Below are 25,497 nucleotides of genomic sequence, written 5' to 3'. Positions count from 1 at the left end.
GACAATACTGGGCTAGGTGGACCAATGATTTGATTTGATACAAAGCAGCTTTATACGCCCATCTATAATCTACATCATGTCAGCCTAAATTAGGAATTGAGTGAATGTTATATGAAGATGAAGGCTATAACAGATTCTTCCGTAACCATTGGGATTTCTAAGGCCTTTTTATGGGATGGAATGGTGGTGGGAGGGGGAAGGAGGAGGATATGTGTGGAAAATGGAGCAGGTGAGATGAAAATAAGTCTGTCTTGAGGATCTTCATAATCCCTTTTATAGCTTTGTAAAGATTAGTCGGAACATATTATAAACAGCTTGTGGCTGCATTATCATTTCCATGTGATTTTCTGGGAATCTCTTAAGGGCTATTCATGATGTGGCAGAACCAATGAAGCCACAGAACAAGAGACTTTCACAGGACTGCATTTATTTTACATTGAGATGGCTATTCATGAACACGGCCTGGTTTGTACAATTGCCACAGTCCATCATGGCTTATTTAAGCCAGAGGGTTGTGGCATATGCAGGGCAGACACTGTGAATATTCAAGCCACCCACAGCCCATGGGCTGTTTGGGGGTTGGGCGTGGTTTATTAACCAGGGCAACAACCCATTCTGTGCCAGGTTCAGATCCACAATAAGCCAAAGCAACCACCTGTTGTGGCCTGAATACTCATAATGGCTGCTAGCACGTGCCGTAACCCACCATTGCCTATGAGTTGTTGCAGCAGTGCTTTCTTTAAAAGCACTTGCGTTACGCAATTTTGGTGGGGATTCTAGCTGATTGTTCTCATTCTAGGAGTACTTCCTCTGAAGAGAATGGAAACTGTTCCCTCCCCCGAAGATTATTTTAAATGCTAATAGACAGCTACTAGGTAAATAACATTACAAAAGGACATTATGTTTATCCATCTTGTTTTTAAGTTTAAATCTTCTAAACTGTTTTCTGTCTTTTAAGGTTTGAACTACTTTAAAAGCTGAATTAGCCTTAAGATGTTCAAAGTCATAAAATATTACATGGAGATGTCAGATACAATTATGAAAGAAGGCAGATAGTTACCTGAAAACCTTGCTTCCGCTGGTACTTCCTCCTTTGCTGCATCTCAGCGAATGTAGCTGCTCCAGTTGGATAAGTATAGGCCATATGTGGTAGGAAGCTCATTTGATCTATTCCTGGGTATGATCGTAGCCCAGGAATACTGGTCTGAACTGGTGGCATAAAAGCAGCTGGGGGAAATGCGCTCTGTGGTGGAAGTGTGGTGTACAAAGGTTTGGTACTAAAAGGGTTCATACCAAATACTGGATTAGTGCTTTTATCCAAACTATTTGAATTACAAAATTCTTTCTTGATAAAAGTCAAGTTCAGTGGCTCATCTGAGGTTTCAGATGATGAAGAAACACTGTTGTGGTCTACATTTACACTATTGGATTTTGTTTTGTTCTTTGTGGCTATAATACTTTTGGGTTCCTTCATTTGTTTTGGTAAAGACAAGTCCAAAGGCTCAGCCTGAAGCTCCTCAGAGGAGAAACTGTTTGGAGTGTAAGAACTACTATGGGAGTTTTTAGAAGATGTGGAAGAAAGATTTAATGGAGAAGGAGTATTGCTCCTAGAGTGGTCCAATTTATCAACTGTTTTAATACTGGTAAAGTGAGTAGGTTTTGTTAGCCTGAGAGGAGTATCACAGTTAGTAACACTGTTATGAAGTTCAACTATAGACGGTGATGTTATAGAGTCCACAGGCTTTATAGGAGACCTGGCTGACAAAGAGTCTTTAGTGGGAGTGTTGTTGGTGGCAGCCAGCACCACCTTGGCATTGCTCCTTTCCAGCGATGGCGACCTGGGAGTTGCGTACTGGTAGACTTTTCTTTGTTCGAACCATTCCTTCACGAATTCCTGAGGAAGGCCAACGGCAATGGAAATTTTCAGTAGTTCATCAGAGGTGGGTTCCATATTCATAGCAAAATATGCTTTAAGTACAGACATATGGTCCTTGTATGGATTGATGGGGCTAGTCATTCCTTTCTCAGAAAGTACTGATGACAGGAGGAGAGCTGGCTTATCAATAAACACTCCCACTTTGCTAGGTGCCATGTTTTCATGAGGTTGGAGGACTGCCTTGATTTCTTCGTTCATCTTACACAGGTAACGTTCATGCTGATGTAGGGGAATGGGACCAGGAAAGCTTTCCTTACAGAACTGGCATGAAAATGGAGTGGGTATATTATGGTTGTCTATCATTTTATCTTCATTTACCAGATCTATTAGGGTGCGTAGCTTTTCTTTTTTAATATTGTTGAGCTGCCTCCTTGAATCTGTAGTCAAACTCTGGAGACAAGCTTTGGCTTCGTTGACCTTTTCTAATGTGTAGTCAATAATACTTTTAGTGGCACCATTATGACTGACTACTGGAAGACCCACAGGTGGAATACCAGGAGAAGTAACACCTTGTTCCTCTGGTTGGGAACATGGGTCCTTCATGTGATAACCCTTCAGTTTGGAGATCTCATCACTGCTGCAGTCCATTTTCTGCCGAGAAACGGTGTTGTCCACAATCTGTAGAACTTTCTGCACCTCGCTTAAATTGCTCCCTATTGCTGGGAATCCAAGTAATGGTGCTTCCATTCCTACCCCTAAGTGCTGCATTGGACTTTGCGTAGAAGCATGGACTCCTATTGGGCTTGTTGCACCAAGTCTACCATTCATGAAAGGATTAGCACCAGTGAACCCATGGGTTGCCATCAAAACTTTATATTCATTGAAATCTAGTGGTTCTGTTTTGATTTTCAGTAAGCCCGATTGCTCAGACATACTAAGTGGTTTTCCATTCTCCAGCTTGTTTCTCAGTTGTGTAATGGCTGAATTAGTAGGCGAGGAAGATACAGAATTAGGAGAAGAACCCGTCTTGATATTGTTTCTCATCCGACCATTTACGGAGATTAAGCCAATACATTTCTTGCTGCTGATGTGTGAACTATACGAGCCAGAATGAGAGAAACGCTTCTTGCAATTTGGACACTCGTATGGTTTTTCACCTGCAATGAATTTTTAAAAATTAAATGTTAGTAACACACAAACAGACCTTTATATTTGTAATGTAGCAGCTGATCACATCATGCCTGCAAATTTTATCCTTTTCATCTTATTACATTTTCTCCCAACTTCCAGAATATGTTTATACTTCTGCAACAGAAAACAATTCCATTTAGAACTTCTCTAATTAGCAGCATACAAGATCCCTTCTATTTCTGGAATCTCCCTAGCTTTTATTGCTGCTTATATTTTGTTGTAAGCAGTACATGGATGGATGTAGACCTCTAAAAAAAAGGAAATATGGAACCTTGAGTAGTATACTATACTGAACAGTTGCTAAAAACCTATATGTCACAGCAGTGTTAGTAATATTGCAATACACAGAGAAGAAAGGTATAATTTTGCCATGTCTTTTGATAAGGACCAAGACAACATGCAGCTACCATGACTTCCTCTGTAGCAAATTCTCTACAACAGTAGCACAACTTTGTGTGGGGCAGTTGGCAGGGCGAATACTCCAGATGTTATTTAATTCACTGTATGCAATTGGGCTTATGATTGTTAGCAGGGCCAGATACCAGCAATATAAATATTTTCCCATTCTCCTTCTTGCTTCACCCAATCTAAATTCTAAACAAAGGGGAAATTGTGCTTCAGAATATATTATATAATTGGCACATCTTGACTTATTTTGCTTTAATTGTTTAAATTACAGATGGCCTATGAGACAATGGCCAGAAAACATCAGCCACATCTCTCATTGAATCCTCTCCTTCCTTGTTATCTCCACCCGTTCCACTTTCTTTTACTCATAGTCAGGGGGTTTGTTTTAGGGTTGTTTGAGGGTTGTCTAACCTTCAGACAAACCCTGCTGCCTGGATTCACACAACATGACAAGCTATGGTAAGCCAGGTGCCTATGGGTGCCATGCAAAAATGGCATCCTGGGCACCTTGCACGACACAACAGCCTCCTCCTCCATGGTAAATTAACCCATGGTGGGCTATTGTGATGTGTGAACAGGCTGAAGGTGTCAGACCATGGCTTATTCTCAAACCATAGTTTAATTAAACTACAGCTGTAACAGCCTGGACATTGCAAGTGGCTGAGGTTAGTTTAAAACTGAAAGCTTCTCCTCTTAGTGGGCATGAAAGAGGAGAGAGAAGGGGGAACACACAAGCCCAAGGCTCAACACAGCAACTTGTTCTCATAGTGGGAAATTATGGTTTGCTGCTACATCTAAACTGAGCTATTGACTTCAATGGGAGCATGAAGCACATACTTGACTTTCTCCGTTTGAAATAAGTAGAAATTAAAGGTGCTTAACTTTGGATTGTACCCAACATTTATAAGTACTGATCTGCTAGGTACAAAGAAAAAATTGTTGCAAGACTTTAGATACTTAGAGGTTTGTTAATGTAAGTAGAATAAATGATTAAATATGAGCAAAACGTGTTTTCCAAACTTACTATAACTTGCAAACAGTGCACAATTGCATAAATTTCTTCATGTTTTTTAGCCTTAAAATATGGCATTTAAGTATCTTTGGTTGCTATGCACACCTCCATGGGAGTAAGTCAGTGAGACTTAGATCTGAGTAGACATGTATAGAATTGCACTGTTAATGTCTTTGTTTTTAATTTAGAATAAATTGCCAGTATTTCTAGCTTTACTTACAATAAGTCTACATCAAAGGATGAAGATTTTTAGATTGAGAAAAAAACCATAAATATAGTTTGGCTTTTCAAATTTTCACAAGTTCCAAATATCAGTTAAGATGCTGCTCTATTTTCCCACTGTCATGTGCCCTGACCCAGACACTTATGTGAGCTCAGATGTGTACCTGGGTTTCTTAACGCCCCAGGGAGAGCCTGTGCATTTCAATGCAGGGAACCAGTTTGTGCACACAAAATTAGCCATCTCTACTGAAATGATAGCCAGTGTTGTGAAGTTGTTAGAGTGTTGGATTTGGATGTAGGAAACACGCATTCCCACTCAGGCAATCTGCAGCCAATCATAGCTGCCTGGTGAGGATATATAAATATTTGTTGTGTTGTACTTTATATTTTTATGTACATTCAAAATACTTTACAGGAACACCTTTAAAGTATATGTATGAAGAAGTTCTGCACTAAAAGCCCACCAGTCTTAGATAAGTCACTATTTTCCAGTCTCACTTATCGTACAGGGAGGTTGTGCGGCTAAACAGCTGCACTGAACTCTGTGGAGGAAGAATGAGATACAAATGAAATAAAATAAAATAGATGAGGCAGCCTGACTGTTAACTTGATTGCTATAATGGTGCTAATTGGGGGGTGTTAATATTGTTCTTTTGAGGGGTTCTGCGTATTTTTTAAAAAAACAGGAATGTAAAATTAGGAGTACCTAGGTACCGAACAAACAAGAATGTTTGGATTCCTCTGAATAGAAATAGCTTCAGGAAGCTATTAGGATTTAATCAATCAAATAGGAAAATCTTCTATAATGTTTTTTCCTTCTTCTGAATAACATGAAAAACGAAGATGAGTCAGATATCATTTATGAAGTATCTTAGTAGTTCTAAACAAAAATGTGTACAATTTAGGCAATCTTTTCCTTTTTTAAAACTCAGCTAATTAAACAAAATGCAAATGAGAACCCTGGCACCTCAACTACTCACCACTGTGGATTCGCAGGTGTTCCTTCAGATGGTGTTTATATTTGAAGGCCTTGCCACACTCTGTACACTTGAACTTACGATTGCCTGCTCCTTGGGTCAGCATTTGGTGCTAGGAGAGTAAAGACACCAGCATGAATGTTATGCTAATGTGTGTGTGTGTGTGTGTGTATTTGAGAGACAGGGAGAGAAAGAGATGCAGAGGGGGTGGGGAGAGAGAAAGAAATTTCCTTTTAAGAAAAAATAAATAAAGCAGCTTTGTATTTATCTGTCAGAGTAAAAGATCTGCGTGTACATTTATTTGCCTCATCAGTGCTGCCATAAAAATCAAAATGTTGGCAGTAAACCTGAAGCAAATCTGAATGCACTTTCAGCATTTACTTTGGAATTACTTCTTAGTCTTTCATCAGCAGTGCAATATATTAAGCCATGCAGTGTTGGGAGGAATGGATTTGTTAATTTTAAAAAGAAACTGTGATTTGTAATATTCCCAGCCTATTGTATAATTCTTCATAGCATGTTGTTTAAAAATATAGATCTATTTATTGTGTCTTTAAGTGTCGCAATTATAAGCAAGTTTTACTTGTTATCAAATGCAAGAGGTGGTCAGTGCTGGAAAAATCCCGAGAATTAAACCATCTTTATATATTTTTCCCCCTTTGGAGCAGTGTGAAGGAGCAGGGGCAAAACAAGAGGAAAAGTTGGCAGAAAAGAGAAGTTAAAAAGGAGCATAAAGATAGAATCAAACACAGCTGACCTTTCTGAACAAGTGAGAAAAGTGCTGTGACTTTGAATTCTGACCAAAAGAAAAAAGAAAAGAAAAAAGCTGCAGTCATCCAGTCTGGATGTTCAAGGTAGGAGGTCAGCCTTTTTTTTTTCTTTTTTTTTTCCTCCCAAACAGCAATGACACAAAAGCCTATAGCAGAAAAGACAGCACAGAAACGGTATGACAACTGCTAGGGTGTGCTGAATCTTCCCACATTCCTAGTGAGACAGATGGTGTTACATGGGACACAGGGAGGGTTGTTCAAACAGCAGCAACCTTCAAAGATCAAGCAGAGCCCAGCCCGCCGAGCGCCATTGAGGGACCAGTGCTCATATGTTGCTGAGTTGCATAAACAAACAGCAACAGCTGCTTTGTCTCCCCCCACAGCCCTCAGAGGACTACTATAAACTTTAGTTGTGCCACTGTTAATATGATACAATCATTTTAATTTACTAATTGTAAATGCCATGAGCAAATGAGGGGACTTTTCAACACCAAAGCTACCATTCGTAATGCGCCAACACAATCACACTCTTGCATGTGAAATTTAAGGCAGTTAGATTGGATAAATATCCAGGCATTTCCCCCCTAGTGTTTTGCTAGTAAGAAGCAATAGGGAGGGGAGGGGGGAACCCCACACTGACTCCCATTTTGTCAGGAAGAGGGAAAAGTTAGAGATTAATAAACCTCTCTACTCTTTAAAATAAAATGTTATAACCTCTGACAGAATTATATTTTATCGATTACAGAGATCAAGTGAGAGATAGTGAGCTAATTACCAAATTGCTTGATTAGAAGGTGGGCCTGATGCATGTTTGTCTAATTAAACACATATTTTATTGAAAGATGCCTGTCAAGATAAATCTAGATGAGTATTGTTTTCTATTCTTTAGGCTAAAAAGAAACTATCTGCATAATTCCTATATAGACACAATGATGCATATAACTAAATTTAAGACCTTCCATTTAAATTTCTCGTGTAACACAACATATTTAGAAGTTTTAAAATGCAATTCTCTAGTAAGCACAAAAATATACCTTCGGCATGTAAAGAGCTTTATAATACAGCACATTTTACTAATTAGTTTATGAATCTAACGAAGCTTAATCATATGTTCAAAAGAGACATATTTTATTCGATTAAATCTAATGCATATCTGATCAAGGAATCATTTTGATTTATAGCAGATATGCTGCTGTGATGCATAAATTTCAGCAGTGGGAGATTCCTAATGTGATCATATGTTATTAAAACAATCTTAAAACATGCAACATATGTACAACAAGATTAACTAAAAATATAAACCTATTCTTATGAATTAGATGAAAAATATACTTAAGGCTTAATAAAAGTAATAAATGACAGAAAAGAAGTTTAGCAGATTCTTGAGATGTCTTTGAGATCCTATGTAGAGAAAAAATGCAGAGTAAAACTAGGTGAAAAATGGAATTAAAATTGCTGAGATGTTTAATAATGTATAATTAAAATGCCACAATTTCATTCACATTTTGAGGAACATAAAAAAATGAAACTAAAGTCAAGTTAAAGTGCAAATAAAATTTCTAAATTAGAAATTAACACACTCATTCGATCGTGAACATAAGACTATTAAATCATATTAGAAGAGACCATCAAAAAATCATTTAGACCTCAATTAAAGCTATTACCATTAAAAGATCTGCATCTTCAAAATGCCATGAAAAATTAATAATGATTGCCAATCAAAGCAATATCATTTCTCTAAGGGGTTATTATAGAAAGAAATCACTTAAAACAAGCACCCCCCACCTGATCTGTCCCTGGCTTGTGCGTCACCATATGCCGCTCGAGCTGGGTGCGGTAGGCAAATGTGTAGTTACAGAGAGGGCAAGGAAAGTTTTCCTCGTTCTTCTCATGGCGATACTTGATGTGCTCCTTCAGTGATGTCAAACGCTTGTAGCCCCGGTCGCAGTAGGGGCAGGTCAGCAATTGGGCAAAAGCATCTGGAGTTCCAGGTGGCAGGTCTGTAACCAAGAGACATGAGAGAAAGAGGCAGGCCAAAAGGTCAGTAATCAATGGCAGCTAATGGGCTTACTGCCCGGTATGGATTGACAAGAATCACTGCAATCTGCCCACACCGGGATGCCATGATTTCTACCTAGCCTACAAACTGCATCAATCACTTTTTACACACTCTAACCATTCATAAACTTGTATGAATGGTTAGAAAATTAATTCAGAACTTTGCTCCATCCTATTGTAAGACTGAAATAGCTTTTAAAAGAAAAAAAATCTTTGATTTATTGATGCTGTGTACTTAATTACCCACTATCCTGCTCTTCTTCATGGATAGGTTCCCCCCCCCCCGCAATTATTTATTAAAGACTTAACAGAATCAGTTAGTAATCCTTAATTTATCCCATGAAGTCAATCATTCCAAAACTAAAATTAGAGCAAGAACACTACTCCTTTAAAATGTAACCCTTAATTGTCCCTGCTATTTATTTCACCTACAGAACAGTCTCAATTTGCTGACTAAAAAAAAATCACAATATGCTGAAATTACAGTCCCAATCTTTGCTTGTGAAATCCCATGCTTCTGCAGCTGTTCTTCAATTTTAAGGTAAACACCCAGGCATGTAGTGCATTTATAATTGCAACAGCTGCAAGAGGTCAGAAGACTGGCTAAAAATGAATTCCATCCTCACCATTTTCTTCTTGCCCATTGGCCTCTGGAGTGCCAAGACGAGACAGTTCCTCCGGGGCTTCTGGGTAAATAATGGCGGTATCACTGCGTTGTAGGTACTCTGCTATACTGTCCGAGTGTCCATCTCCTTCCTCCAGTTTCCTCTTAGCAAAATATTCTTCAAAGTCCGACGTGCAATTTGCATTCTTAACTAAAATGGAAAGGGGCAGGGAAAACAAGGAGGAAAATAAATGGCTTTATGTGAGCACTTTTGGGGAGATTTATATGTCTGTCTGCATAGGGAGAAAACGGACAGACATGCTACTTGGTCCATCAACATCTCCATGCTCCCTTAAAGTAGAATTGGGCTACTTAGGATTCAGGCCCAAGGTGGCTCAGACACAAACTAACTGATCTTTCTGTAACACCCAATATCATCTTTCAAGAAACAATGCTAATTCCCCCACCCCTGCAAATAATGTGATGTCTGGAATGATTTCACAAAAAGAACCACATATTTCTAAAACACAACTATGTAAGGTAGGCCCTAAAAACTATTTTTGCAGTCTATACTGGTTTCCCTTTTTTACTCAAAACATAAACTTGTTATATATTTTTATTGCCCATGCAATGCTCATGAAAAATAATATCCTCTGAACCACAAAACATCCTCTTGCTAAAAATTAATCATTTCCTTTCCTTGCTTTCTGAACATTAGATACAGGAATAATTTGGTGAAGCACATGATATTATAGAAAACTATTAATCCAACTGTATAGAAGAGCTGGCATTCAATCCGTTGCTCAGCTATGCATGTTTAAGACTTAAACATATGTAACTCAGAGCAGAAGTATGGCTAAAAAGAGCCTTTTATTTTCCTTTAAATTGTGTTTTAGAAAGCACCTCTTCAGGACATGTACAGCCAAAGACTTTTACTGGCACTTATTTTTTACTGTCCATACATATTAAAGCTTTGCTACGTTTATTTGGTTAGGTCAGATTGCAAACTGAGAACCAAGCTGATTAAAATATTTTCTCTCTCATAAAGCAACCAAAACAGAGATCAACTTGATTCTGCTACCTATTACAATAGCATAAATCAGCAGTTTCTACCCTAAAATCAATGGGGTTGGATTGATAATTATAGAGTGACAGCAGCACTAGATTTACATCATTGTAACTTAGACTGTGGGAGGAAACCAACATACAGAGTTACTGAAATATTTAGCATCTTTGCCTCAAGGCAACAGATAAAGGAGAAAATCCATTATGGTGCCATAGATGGTCAATGGTGTTAGGGTAAAATCAACTCACATCTCTGTTTGCTAAAGAGATTTTTTTTAAACCAAAAATGGATTTTGAAAAAGAGTAATTTTATAACAAAATCTAAAGAAAATATCTAATTCTGCAAGAGGAGGGAAATGGTGCAGTAAAACGTATAGCTTGAAACTACTAAATCCCAGGAGATGCCTTAATATCATTTACAGAAGGAAGCAATTCTGGCAATAGCTTCATGGATGTTGTTAATAAAAATGTTTCAGTTCCTGTCAATATGCAGCATCTTTCTTCAATGAACAACCTGCTGAGCTCAAGTTAAACACACAGACAGACAGACAGACAGACAGACACAATTGGTTCCCAGATAGGGTCACGATTAAGATGGATGAATCAGATAGACAAAAATAAAGACTGGCACAAGAAAGGTGTTGGTAATAGCAATGTATACAGAAATCCTCTCTTTACAAACAGTTCTGAAATGGCTTATGAAGCTAAAGAGCAAACGTCGGAAAGCTCAGGAAATAAAAGCATTATTGGCTGAGCCATTATTTGCAAAAGGTGGTATACCTTGACCAAGTAGCCACCAATATTCTTACCATCTGGCTCCTATGATACTACTAAAACTTTGTGTCATTACCATATCACAGGGCAATGAGTTTCAGGAAGAAATCTTTAATTTCATGAACATCTTAACTGCTTCAGATAATGGCCAGAGTCCAAATATCCTTATACCTAGTTCTTCATGTACAAGGAAGATTTCGACTATAGTTTCTTGAACAGCATCCCCACCTCCTGCACTTTTGAAAAAGAAGGGAATTTCCAAACTAGTTTTCAATATGATACTGTCCACAGGGACCTGCAACACAATGTTGCAGTATGTCACCACCCTATAAGAAGAGTTCTTATTTAGGCCTCTAACCAGCCTAGAACAGAAGTTTTAAGCTTTGTTCAGGTCTGTCAAGGGAGTGTGTGTGTGTGTGTGTGTGTGTGTGTGCGTGCGTGTGAGTGTGTTCAAACTCTTCATTGCTTTCTTACAAATGGCTATTGTACTCTTTAGAAACTTCCACATAATCGGCCCTGGCTTTCTCCAAGGGGAACTGGGTCATCATATGTTGGAAGATGAGAAGTAAGATGGTGTGTGGTAAAGAACCCATTTTTGCTGAACTCACTTTAGTAACACATGTGTTTCTGGACATGGTAGCAAATTGGTATCACAACACAAATATTCTTAATTAACTTTTACTCCATATTGGTCACTTCCAGGCCAGTCACATATGTTTTCAGTCCTACCCAACTATTCACTGGGCATGGCTGGAGTCATTCTTTGGATCCCACCTATATTCAGGTCATGCTGAAATCTGAAAGACTGCAAACATGATGTTCTTGTATGGCCAAACACTAGTATAGTCAATGTTAAATATAGTGGGCTGTATCCTAAAGTATCCCTCTGCTGACAAGAGACTGTTAGATAAGAACATAAGAAGGGCCATTCTGGATCAGACCGAGGGTCCGTCTAGTCCAGTACTCTGTTCACACAATAGCCAACCAGCTGTTGAACAGGGACCAACAAAGCAGGTTATGGGGCAACAGCACCCTCCCACCCCTGTTCCCCAGCCACTGGTGCACACAGGCTTTCTGCCTCAGATACTGGAGGTAGCACATAACCATCAGAGCTAGTAGCTGTTGATAGCCTTCTCCTCCAGGCTATTCTATGGTAGTTACCTGTGCGAAGCAATTTTTTGGAGAAAATAAGGGGTAGCCCCTAATAAGCAAAGGATTTTAGGTATACTAAAAAATAGACCATAAAATTTGTGATATTTGTGATATTACCACGCAAAAATGATAATGATTTAGTTAGGAATATGAAGGCGAATTTAATTTTACTAACATCTAATTCTCAATTGAACAAATTATGACTTGTCTTGCAGCTACTAAACCTAAACGTGATGGGAGAAATCATGCCTCTTTCTGTCCTGAACAATCCCTTCCACATCCGGTTCAATATTTCCTACTTTTAATCACAAATCTGGATCAACATCGAGCCGATTTCTATGCTTGTTCTTCATATAACAAAATGTTGAAAATGTTTGTTCACAAAGATATGTGGAACAAAAGGGAACTAGATGTTTCAAAGCTTCTTCACCTAACTTCTTATAATCAGGAAAAACCTTCACCCAGAATTGGTCCCATTTATATTCTTTGAAAAATGATTTTAATGAACCATCACAAGTCACATCAACAAGTGCATCTTACTCTTCTACAGATAGAGTTGTTAGTTGTACATCACCACATTCAAAAGGATTCCTTATCCATGAGTTTTCAGGATTAGGTGCAGGGAAGTAATTTCTGAAGCTAGTCACTAAATCACGCAGGTGCTTTTGCGCATGACATCATCGTCAAAGAAAACAGAGCATGGGAGATGGCATATTTTCTTTTTTAAAAATGCAGACCTTGCAGAGCTAATAGGTGAATGGTGCCACAGACCCCCTGGGTGGGTTATGCGGACCCCCTGGGGTCTGCGGACCCCCAATTGGGAACCACTGCTCCACTGGATCTAAAAGCTTTCCATCAACGGAACAGAACACCAGCTGAAACAACCCATTTAATGGAAATAAATCCAGGTGTGTTTAGGAGAGTCAAATAATATAATGAAAGCTCTCCTCTTCTGCTGGCATTTTATCATTAGGTATTTCTGAAGTACAAAAAGCCTTCTAATCTTTCAAAACACATTTGTCTTAAGGAGTCAACAATATGCAAAGACAGGAGGGAGTGCTGTTAAAGAATTAATATATAATTTGAATTGGGGATGGGCTGTGAAGTATTGACTTGGTTATTGGAAACAGATATGGAAGAAACACCCTGAGCAGAATTTCCTATAAATTATAATAGTCGTTTCTGGGGTACAATGGGAAGAGAGTGGTAGTAGCAAGAAAGAAAATTGTGAAGGGCAAGCTACTAAACAATGTTGCAGATTCAGAATAAAATCACATGTTAGTGGAAGAGGGGGCAACTTTTGCCCATTCTCCCTCTCCTTTGTAGCCTCCTGTGCAACCTCCCATGCTGTAACACTAGGGCAGAACCACCCTCTCCCCATTCCACTGTAAAAGAAGACACCTTCCTTCCCAATCCACTGACAGACACCTCCACTGGATCTAAAAGCTTTCCATCAGCAGAAGAGAACACCATTTGATACAGCCCATTTAATGGAAATAAATCCAGGTGTGCTTGGGAGAGTCAATTAATATTATGAAAGCTCTTCTCATCTGATGGCATTAGTTATTTCTGAAGTATAGAACTCCTTCTAATCTCTCAAAACACATTTGGCTTAAGGAGCTAATCACGTGAGGTACTGGTTCCCCTAGGCCTCATCTTGAGTACTGTGTCCAATTCTGGGCACCACACTTCAAGAAGGAGGGGGTCCAGAGGAGGGCAACGAGGATGATCAGAGGTCTGGAAATAAAGCTCTATGAGGAGAGACTGAAAGAACTGGGCATGTTTAGCCTTGAAAAGAGAAAACTGAGGGGAGACGTGATAGCACTCTTCAAGTACATGAAAGGTTGTCACACAGAGGAGGGCCTGTGTGACATCATCATTATTATCATCATCATCATCATCATCATCATCATCATCATCATCATCATCATCTTTTTCTCGCTCATGGCGGTTTTTCTAGATGGACATGACGGGCATTGCCAAGTCATGCTGTCTTTTACTGATTCTTTGACTTCCATGGCCATTGTTATTATTATTTCTTACCCGCCTCTCCCTCTGGATCAAAGCCGGGGACAGACGGACATAGAATACAAAATATTATAAAATACATAAAACTGATTAAAACATATAAAACTAATACATTATTAAAACAACAGCCAGACATCTTAAAATTCAACTGGTTAGGCCTGCCGGAAGAGATCAGTCTTTATAGCTTTTTTATATTAAGAAAGACTGCTGAGTTGGAGAATCTCTTCCACAGTCTGGGAGCAGCAGAAGAGAAGGTCCTCTGTGTAACAGTTGTCAATCTAGTTTTAGCTGGCTGAAGTAAATTCTTTCCAGAAGACCTGAGTGTGCAGGGCGGATTGTATGGGAGAAGGCGATCCCACAGGTAACCTGGGCAGGATCTACACTACTGCTTTAAACTGGTTTATAACAGTAGTAACAACTGTTGGGGCCCAGGACACACTGCATATACAGTTTTCAAACCGCTTTCAAAGTGTCATATCCTGCTTGGTGTAGATTTGGCCCTGGACCCAAACCATGTAGGGCTTTAAATGTAACAACCAACACTTTATACACCCAGAAACTAAGTGAAGTGATTTTAAAATTGGTGTAATATGGTCACCCTTAGGTGTACTGGTGACCAACCTGGCTGCCATATTTTGAACTAGTTGAACTTCTCGATCATCCCAGAGTGCAGGACACAGAATAATGGGCTCAAGTTACAGGAAGCCAGATTCTGGCTGAACATCTCCCACACTAGAGGCCTTGAAGATGCAGCTGGACAGACATCTATCAAGTATGCTTTAATGTAGATTTCTGCATTGAGCAGGGAGTTGGACTCAAAGGCCTTATAGACCCCTTCCAACTCTACTATTCTATGATTCTGTGAAGAGAAGGTCTGTATCCAATGCTCTGAACAAAAATGGAGAGTGGTGGATGTCCTTTTCAGCAGCTTGGGCTACTCCCTATATTGTACAACTACTGAAACTAGTCCAGGCTGTAGGAAAATTACCCCAGCTTGGAAGTTTATAGTCCAGCACAAATGTTTAAGAACAGGGTGCCAGAAGATTTTACATGATTAAAAAAAAAACCCAGGTAGAACTTTTTTGAAATTAGTGGTTCTGATATTTCCCTTTCTTAACCTGAACCCTAAAGGTCTTTCCACTGGAAGAATACATGGATGACATTATCACCAATCATTCCTTCTCTCCTCCTAACCTGTTTTACTAGATCTGCAGCTCCACGTTCAGTTTCCTTGAGCTGGCCTACAAACACTTCTGACCTCTAGCTTTATAAACTAGGCTGTAATTTCCTCCTTAAAGCAAATGTTTCTGAGATACTAGAACTTGTGCATTATTCAGTTTCTGTGCATATTAAAAGGAACTCAGGAGCTAAGGAAAATGTTTATGTCTAAGTCATAAACCTCTAAAACAGAGGGATTTACTCAGGAGCTGACAGATTCTTAACTGAAACAATGCTAGCAGTGCGATTATGTATTAAGAAATAATATAAATATCAAATGCCATCTGTATGCAGATCAGCCATTTCAAAGTTTCTCTTGTATTACTGAGGAGCATTTAGCCATCATTGAAATAATTGATCAGCCCTGAAAACAAAAATTGATCACCTTTCCCACCCCAATCCCTGTGAATGGCTCTTTCAGGGAAAGCAAGCTTTCCCTTATATGCCCTTTGCAGGATTTCTATGTAAATATCCACTCCCATCGATTCCTTGTTAATTTAAATTGCACACACTCCCATCTGTGAGTCAAGCTTTTTAGGAAGATGTAAAGTGAGTGATCTCACTAAGGAAGTCTTGTTTTAATTAAGCACTGGGGCAGGGACTCCTTAATGCCTGAGGTAGCATAACATCATATGAGCATAAACCACACTAAGGAAAGTAGATATTTAAAGGAGACACTCAAGAGCTTGGGAGGCCAGTTATTTCTTGTGGGAACTCTTGCTGTAAGATGGAGATAGCTGCTCCTAATCGGCAACAAAGCTAATAAAACCACAGCCTTCATTAAGCAGGAAGTGGCAGGCCCTCGTTGGTACATGCAGATTACAGTCTCAAAACGATCAGTCCTTCCAACTTGCCAACTTCTACTTCTGTTTTCCTCTCTGCAAAGAACACTTTTCCTACTTAAAAAAATACTGTCGTCTCAGCAAAGTGCATTTGTCTGCTGATATCATTGGGATGAGGAATTTGTTTATCCATTTCCTAAAAATATATATTAGGACTAAAAACATCAAAACCTTGCTGGGTTGAAGTGGTATCAATTTTACCTGTGTGAAAGTATGTGAAATTAATGGCTAAAATTTGATCTGATGACTCATAAGCATCGCCACAATCCTTTAGTTGTATGTGAAACATTCATGTAATGTCCGCATAGTTTTTAAGCAGAAAGATGCTCCCATTGCAGTACCCACACATACTGGTAGCAATACTGGTATTAATATTCTCATGAATATCCAGATGAGATGGGACTACAACTGGAATCAAATAGAAACCTTTTCATTTCCTCTATCCTGAGACACAAAATGTTGAAATTGCTCTCTGTGCTTGTTCTGTTTTGGTAGCTATCACTCAAAGTGAAAAAGACTCAGGCAACAATGCTGCCTAATTTACAAGGACAGGATAGCAATAATACATGCAGTTAGAGATTTGGACGCCCCCCATAAATGAATGGAACTTAGCGACAGCTGTGTGGGGGACTACAGCCTAGAAAGTCTACAATATACTCATGACTCTCTCAGAATCTTAGACCTGATTCAAACATTACTGTTGCCACATGTGAAGATGCTAATGGTTATTGGAATAGGTATGGACATATTCCATGCATTTGGAGCACTGAAACATGGAATTGATACCAAATGGAAGTGTTTCCATCAGCATTCCATACAGAATGTTTTAGGTTTTTCTTAGTTAAGTTCAGAAAGAAACTAAATAGGTCCATTTCAGAATCTTTGTTTGTAGTAGTATTTACTGCTAGCAAGAAATGTAAATAGAAAAGTATATCACCACAGACGTTAACTGGTAGTACAACACGTATTTATTCCATCTTTGTTGTGGCAAAGAGAATAAATGGTGGGAATGTCAAAGGCATGATAGGAGAATCTTACAATCTTTGGCCCATTATCCTTCATTTAAATAGACAGCTTTAGTTTTCAATTAAAAATCTCTATATGGTTTGAAATTACATATGTTTGGGGGGAAATCAATATAAGGGCTTCAAGTTCTTCATAGTGAATCATATATAATGAAAATAGAATGACTTCTGTTTTTACTTTGCAGATTAGTCTCCAATATAGAAGGCTAAAGTACAAAACTAAAACTAAAACACACACACAACACAAATATGGTTTTATTTTTCCATTATTTTTCCCCATAAGAATTAGACAAGTCAATTTGTTGTGATCTCTAATAAGAGTATGTGGGCGTGTACCAGCATTAGAGATGTGTGAGTAATAAAATCCTTGTAATATTTGGGTGCCACCTTCTTTAGTGAGCACTAAGAATCATCAAATCTCATAATGGAACATGAAAACAACTTATTTAGGATGGAAACTAGGCTAGGGAAAATATGGAATAACTGTAGTGCCTCATTGGAAAAGATACTTCCCTTCCATTTTCATGAAGTTAAACTGTCCTCCATTACTCATGTGCTTAGCCTCTGAACTGTATTAGATTGTGAGTACTAGAACTATGTGCAGAGTTGCCTGATACAGGTTTCTCTTACCATGAGGAATGGTTGAGACATTGTCCTAAAACACTGTCTTGCCATGAGGAATGGTTGAGACATTGTCCTACATACATGGAATCAGTCAGTCAAGTGGAAACCAGTCTGAACACAGGAAAATATGATTGTGAATATATGTGTAATTTTTCATTCTTAATCAAAAGCTTCAGCTGTCTGAAGTATGCACCTTCTTGGATTTGGTGTTTCTAAGTGTACCCATCATCATTATCAAGATGCTTGCACAGATTGTCACTGAAAGATAGCTCCAGCTACATTAAATTCCAGCATAGTCACCTGTGTTGGGGAAACATCTCCTTACATTGCTGGAATCTATTAGCTCCCAAGGATGCTGTCACAATAAATGAGGGAGAGACAGATGAAGGCGGGAGAAAGATACTGTTATCAAATACCAATGAAATAATCCTAGCTGTATAGATCTCTGTGGAAATGCTCCCAGCGACTTCAGTGCAATCAAGACTAGACCACTGGTTTATATCAAAATGAACCAATCAGGGAAATGTTAAAATACGGGTTATTTAAACATATCTCAAACTTTTGGATAGAAAACTGAATCAGCCCAATATGTTTTGTATATTTATTTATGTTTGAAAAATAATAACCCAAAGTAAGAGGGGCAACAAGTGGTTTCCAAAGTTCTGCTCTTACCTGTTCCATTGTTTCCAGTGGTCTGGATTGCAGCTTCAGGCCCCATGGTGTCATACTCTTCCTTCATTTCTTCTGTAATGTAAGAATGCACATTTTCACTATTTCACTTAGAAAACCGTTTACTCAAACAGCAATCAAATGGCAGTAACAAGGATGATTCTTTTAGCAAAGGCAACAAACAAGTAAATCTCTGCACAATGGCTTTGCTCAGGCAATTTCATGAATTTGATCCTGTTAGCTGAATGCCAAGGGTCAATTCACACAATATAGGTTTTCTCCATGTGAGCAGTCCCAGTTGTTACTGGGTATGTGTTTGTGTGGACAAGCACAATGCATGAACTGGATGATATAGAGATATGGCAGCACTTCCTGTGATCTTAGTGGTTCACAAATGATATCTCTATGATAACAGGAAGGATTGCTGATACAATTCAATTTGTCCAGACAATCACATATTAAATAAACCTGGTTTTATCCTGGTTGTGCTTTTTATATTGTATTTTGTATTTGTATTTTTAACTTGTTGGTTGTTTTATGATGATTTTAATTTTTGTGAACCGCCCAGAGAGCTTCGGCTATTGGGCGGTATAAAAATGTAATAAATAAATAAAATAAATAAATAAATAAATAAATAAACCTAAGACAGCTTTTGTGTGTGTTCGTGTGTGTGTATGGGTAGCATACTGAGAGATCCAACCCTAATTTATTCACTACAAATATTACAAATGGCAAGAAACAACAGTATCTTTTGGCACTAATGAAGGACTTTCATGCCGGTCACTGGGACAAACAATGGAAACATAACCTTATCTACCTAAATGATTCATATAAAGGAAGGACAGGCATATTACTAGAACTAACGGCAAATACATACATGACAATTCTGAACAGCACTTTGTACAGCAAGTGTTGTGGCTAGAGTTTTGAAGAGCACCTGAGTAGAAATCCCCATTCAGCCATGAAGCTCACTTGGTAACTTTGGGCCAGTCACTATCAGTGAAAGGATGCACGCGCTGAAATAGCGCAACAACACACACACGTGAAAGTGATCAGTGCTCGATGCGCTGTTGAAACGGAGGCATATAGTGCAGGGACAACCCGGGGGGGACGGGACGTGGTGTGATGGAGCTCTTAGCCTAATTTACTTCACAATTGTCATACATGAGGAGTGGGGCGTGTGTGCTACTTTGACCTCCTTGGAAGAAAATCATGATAAAAACATAAAAACTAATTATACTTTCTCACCCTGCCATTTTAAGACATTGTTTAGCTTCTTTTGCACCTGCATGTTCTTAATTTGGGATATATTAGCTCATAAACTGGGTTCACACAACATGCTAACCCAGCATGCGTTATTGAGCGTCATCAGTTGAGCATTTTATAGCACGCTCGTTACTGGTCACTCACAGATGTTTGTGGGTCCTTTTGACGACGATGTCCGCCTCCTGTGCATCTCCAATTTTTTTACTATAATGAAACGTGCTGACATTTCCTGCTGTGTGCAGTAGAAGCAGCATGATAAAAACGCGCACTGAATGGGCCACGTGGTCTTTGTTTGCTTCCTCTTTCTTTCCCTTGTGAAGAAAGAAGAAGCTGTTCATCCTCATTGTGGGACAGAAGCAGGAGGCAAAGCGGCAGTAGGGAAATGTGATCCTTTCCCCTGCCCCCCAGTCTGATGAGGGTCATTGTGTTGTCTTATTGCAAAGCGGTTTCCATAGGGTCAATTATCGTGTTGTCTGAATGCAGCACATTTTCCACAGGGTGGCTTGCTAATCATACAGTGTAGTTTATTTTTCTCCAACTATCATCCTTGAGAACCCATAGCTTGTGGGGTTGTTCAGGTTTGTTAACAAGCCACACTGCATGGTTAACGAGCAACTCTGCAAAAAACATGCTGCGATTAGACAACATGATAACCCACCACGCAGAAAAGCACTGCATTCAGACATCATGATAACCCATGGTTCAACAGCAACCCACACTGGGTGCGTAAGCATGTTATGTGAACCCAGCCAGTATCTTGGTCTATGTCTCAGGAACCTTCCATTTACAATAAACACTATAATGTTTAAACTGATAGAACCTGGATTTTAACTGCAGCAGTTTTCATGATCTTCAGGGTACTTTCTTCCATGCTACAGTTTGCTGCAGCTAATGGTTGCACAAGTCATGTGAAGGAATTATTCCTGCTAATGAAAAAAGTGGCACCAAGGGCTACAAATATTTTTTCTTTAGGGCTTGCCGCTTTTAAAGCCTAATTGCAGCTAATAGGGGGGATTGTGTGATCTTTTTGGAGGAGGGGTCACAGCATTGGGCAGGGGAAAATTAGTCCATCCCTCCCCAGCAGTGACTCCACCCCCAAATACTAGTCTGTGCTTCCATTAGGCTCTTTAACAGCCTCCATTAGAACTGACTGCAGCACAGGGAGCATTCTTTTGAGGAGGGGTTTGAAGTGCTGGGGAGGGTTAGTGCTTCTCTCCCCAACACAGCCTGTTCCGAAACACTACAATTAGGCTTTCAAAAAAATCCCCCCTTTGGCACCAATAGAGACTTTTAAGGCCTAAATACAGCCAGGAGGTAGGGGAAGCAGGGGACAATCTCCAATCAGTGACTGTTGATTTTTTAAAAAATGTTTTGCCAGTGGAGAGGGTATGAGGAAGAAGCTGCTGAGCCAGATGGGGAACATCCCAGACTGTATCCAGAGGATTCTCAATTATTTGAGCAATTTTTGCCAGTGAACATGAAGAAAGAATTGTCCATTTCACACTACTATCATCTATCACTTTGCTAAATAGCAAAATACAGATATGCATTAATCCTCGTAACCAGGGAGTAACTACAAATTTACCTCTGGCGTTAAGAGAGGCCCTCTTTAGCCCACCTGAGACAATGATCTTAGACATCTGTATCAATATATTTGCCTGTAGTACAAGCATGACATAACAGCAAAGCCAGCATAATGCCATGTTTTGTTGTGCTATGCTCACTTAGCCGCATTTTTCACTGTAAACATTTATGTAGTAGCACAGCAAGTCTCCAGGTTGGGCTCTCAGCTATGTAACATGTCTCCAGCGTTGCAGGTAAATTCCAGGGCTGGTATTTTTCACATTTCCACCCCACCAACGCAATGCAAAATGAAATGTACAGAATAGATTCTCCCAGTATGTCTTGACCTAATTATTTTCTTATACTTTTCCCCAGTCACAATTCTGCATCCATATGTCTGCTGGTAAGGAGAATGGTGATATCGGCCTAGTATTTAACTGACAAAAAGGATCAGCTATATATTTCAGGGAATGATATGTATAAAAAATTTCTAGTATGACAAACATCCAAATATCTTACAAATAAAAGGAGCCTACAAACAGATAAACTCAGAAAGAGACCCAATGAGACTATAACTAGTCAGGCTGTCTAAGGATAATCACTGAGATTGTCAAGGTTATTAAAAACACTTCTTGATACATGAAACGTAAAATGCTTATTGCTTCTTTTTTCTTTCTTTTTTTCTTTTTTTTTGTAATACAGATTTCAATGAAGAAAGAATGTGGTACAACATTAATCTATTTCTGTAACTATTGTTGTAAGGAAGAGAGAGATCAGTGTAAATAGAGACCCATTATTGGTTCACTCCTGAAATTTGTAATCTTACAGTATTCTTAGAATGTCACATTTTATGAGTAATTAGTTGGTAGAATAACAGGACCTAATTGTACCGTTCTAATCAAAACTAAAGCTGAAGTGACTTAATGCAAAGCTTTACAGTCAGAATACGCTATGGAGCTATAAATATGCATTTTATGTTTTTGTAATTTAAAATAAAAAGAAAGATTCTAAGTTAAAATATTCATGCACAAACAGCCATTAATTTGTACAAACCATGTAGTTTACAGAGATTTGGCATTTTGCCTTCTCTATAGAACATTTTTACAGGACATCTTGATTCCAAGCCCTTTAGAAAAATCCATACACATTGATAAAAAGGTTGTCAGTTGTGATACAGTGTAATACAACTGTGGTATTTCTTGTGGCAGCTTACCAGAAAGCTGAATCAAGGTACAGTACTTGTGAGAGGTTTAGTGCTGGATATAAATATAGCTGGTGTGGATTTTTTTTTTCTTCCTTGATCAGCTCATGTGATTTCTGGTAGAAAGGAGTCACAAGTTTCTTTCCATCTGAGGGCACATCTACCCAGTCACCAAGGGGAAAACAACTAACAGCATTTTCTTATTCTTTTTGCATAATAGTGGTAATGCTAAGATTTCGGCTGTGCTTCCTTCCTCATTGTAATTTTGTTCTGTAGTACAGAGAAGTTACATTATGCTCTCATTGCTTCCCAAAATCTAGTAAATACTCAAACACATAGAAATATGCTTCTCATTTTATGCAGGTCACAAAAGTGCATTCTGAAATTTGGGGGTTTTCTGAACACATTACTGCTGATCATCATCAAATTCTTCAGCAGTTTTAAACTTGAACGTTATATGTACTTTTACCTAGGTATGGTTTCAAAATAAAGCAAATCTTACTTCATATCCCTTCAAGTCTCAAGCAAACTCTTCCAGAACAGAAAAAGTTTGTGTGTCCTCTCTCTCTGATGCAGAAATATTTTTGAAAGATCCAGTACAAATATGTGAGCTTGTTTTTGATTTCACCAATATTCATGTAATACAGAAAAACTCCAAAACTACTCTGAAGTAAAATAAGCACCAATGAGACCAGAATCCAGCCTGGTGTGTTCAAAGGTTATCAAATACATCCATATACACCATCTTTCTTTCATTTATATTTCTTTAATTTGTACTGATAGTAACCAGGGCTTGGGCAGATGTAGTTATTGCAGAGCACCTAGGTTCTGCAGGCTATATCTGACTGAGAGTATTGTGCCCGCCTAAGAACCCCAGAGTATATTTATTTTGAAAACACTTGTAAAAGTTTGCATTTTCCAGCCACCCCTGGGATAAAGGTTTGTAAAAATAAAGAGCACTTTCTTCCTTGAGATGAAGAATCCTTGAATAAGCAGAAAGAGGCCAAGATGCAGGTGATTTATTTAAGCCTGTGTCAGTGATAATGATGTCATGGTTTCCAGCACACTGTGTCCACCCCATTGTGGGACGAAAGAATGTCAAGGACAATTCTAAACACAAAACTTTGATTGTGCTGAAACCGGAAAGGCACAGTAAGAACTCCACTGCGCTCTTCAGTTCAAAACCTGCATCCTGCAGGCAGACTACAGAAAGCATGGGAGAAATAGCAAAAGAGAGGGGGCTTATCTCAGAGTAAAGCTATGTGCTGAGGTACTGCAGTAGACAGTCAGGCACCAGGGATAAAACACAACTGAATAAGGCAGCCCCCAAATTAGAGTTATTGTCTATATTGTGCGTTTTGAACAATAAATAAGAAAAATATTTTATCACAAGAAAAAATGTGTTATCTAAGAGTCAGGATAAACAATGAGTTGCTTTTTAAGACCAATCTCTTTTCATTAGACATCAAGGCACCACATCAGGGCACTTTTAGAACAATAAAAAAAGAAACAATAAATCATTACCAATCATTAGAACTAGACAGGTAATAGCAGAGCAACTTTCTTGGCCTGTGTAATGAGGATGGCTAAATAGGATTAGGGATTTACAATTTATTTAATTATTGTAAGACCAGAATGCTATTTTATTTACCATTAAGGTAAGGAGCAAAAGACAGTCTGTTCATTTGTATTGCAGGCTCCACTAATTCAAGGTGATCAAAAGTCTGCAAGACATACCTATATCTTATTACAAATTGTACTCAGTGCGAGAAACATTTCTCACTGAAATATTGAATTAAGTTTCCAGAATATCTTGGTACTATTGATCCCAATTTTTAAGAAAAAAATAGGAGTTTAGAACTGTACATTTGTTATGTCATTATTAATTATTCCTTTTAAGGATGGAAATCCTGGTAATTGGTCCTTACCCTTGATTTCCAGATATTAAAATTTAAAGCATCAGAACATTCATTCTTATAGCCCTGCATATCTAGTTCATTAACAAATATGAATAGCTAACACCAGCTCATTTAAATACTATGTCTTACATGAGTTCTCGCTACACTCTGTTTCTGTCACACTGCTCCCAAGAATCATTGGCTCTTATTATACATGTAAATGGCTATCATAAAAATAAAAATTTCATTTAAGATTGTTAATGACTTCTGCAGCAGTCAGACTTCCTTTAATGATCATCCTCTGCCCCTAATTAAACGTATTTATCTTTCAAGCATCTTTGGCTGAGTACTCCCTCATAGTTGAAAATCTAAAAAAACCTTAAGTCTTAATGGATATAGCGATAAATGTTTATGTGTTGAATTGCAAGGATTCTAGAAAGCCTAACCAAAAACAAAATTGGAAGCTGAAAGAATACAAAACTAGTTATGCTTTGTGAAGAGAGGTAAAAAGAAAATATATCCTAGTACACTCAGGGTAGAGTACCATGCAGGTTTTCTTTGCTAAGTCTATGCGGGGATAACACTACTCTTAGCAGATTACAGGCTAAAATATAAATATGGTAAAAATTAAATATATCACGTTTTATTTCTCTCTGATATTTTTCTCCATATGCAAACCATCAAGCACATTTCAGTTGAGCTTTTTTCATGACCCCACTGATATTCGCACCTGTTTCCAATGGATTGCTCCCTCTATGAGTTCACATTTCCACAGGTGGAAAGCCAGTGTGGTGAAGTGGTAACAATGTTTGATTGGGACTAGGAAGATCCAGGTTCTAGTCCCCACATGGCAATAAAGCTCACTGAGCAACTTTGGGTCAATCACTCTCAGCCTAACCTACCTCACAGGGTTGTTGTGAGGATAAAATGGAGAGGATGAGGATCATATAAGTAGCCTTGGATTCCTTGCAAGAGGAAAAAGAGTGGGATAATCATCATCATCATCATCATCTGCTATTAACACCTTCAAATAACAGTATTCTTGACCAATGAC

General features: G+C 38.5%; 1 protein-coding gene across 2 annotated transcripts in view; it reads right to left on the bottom strand.

The window, feature by feature from the left end:
- ZEB2 (zinc finger E-box binding homeobox 2) overlaps window positions 1–25,497 on the bottom strand; it is a 174,194-nt gene that overhangs the window by 25,526 nt on the left and 123,171 nt on the right. For both annotated transcript variants that reach the window (XM_063116580.1, XM_063116579.1), the window contains exons 4-8: window positions 18,519–18,590; window positions 9,141–9,329; window positions 8,242–8,456; window positions 5,690–5,798; window positions 1,061–3,033 (exon numbers count right to left, since the gene is read on the bottom strand). In XM_063116580.1, the coding sequence (XP_062972650.1) occupies window positions 1,061–3,033; window positions 5,690–5,798; window positions 8,242–8,456; window positions 9,141–9,329; window positions 18,519–18,590 (2,558 nt within the window). The remainder of the gene's footprint in view (window positions 1–1,060; window positions 3,034–5,689; window positions 5,799–8,241; window positions 8,457–9,140; window positions 9,330–18,518; window positions 18,591–25,497) is intronic.

This window comes from Elgaria multicarinata, chromosome 2 (assembly GCF_023053635.1).
Source record: "Elgaria multicarinata webbii isolate HBS135686 ecotype San Diego chromosome 2, rElgMul1.1.pri, whole genome shotgun sequence".
NCBI lineage: Eukaryota > Metazoa > Chordata > Lepidosauria > Squamata > Anguidae > Elgaria > Elgaria multicarinata.
This window is presented reverse-complemented; position numbering and strand designations above follow the sequence as displayed.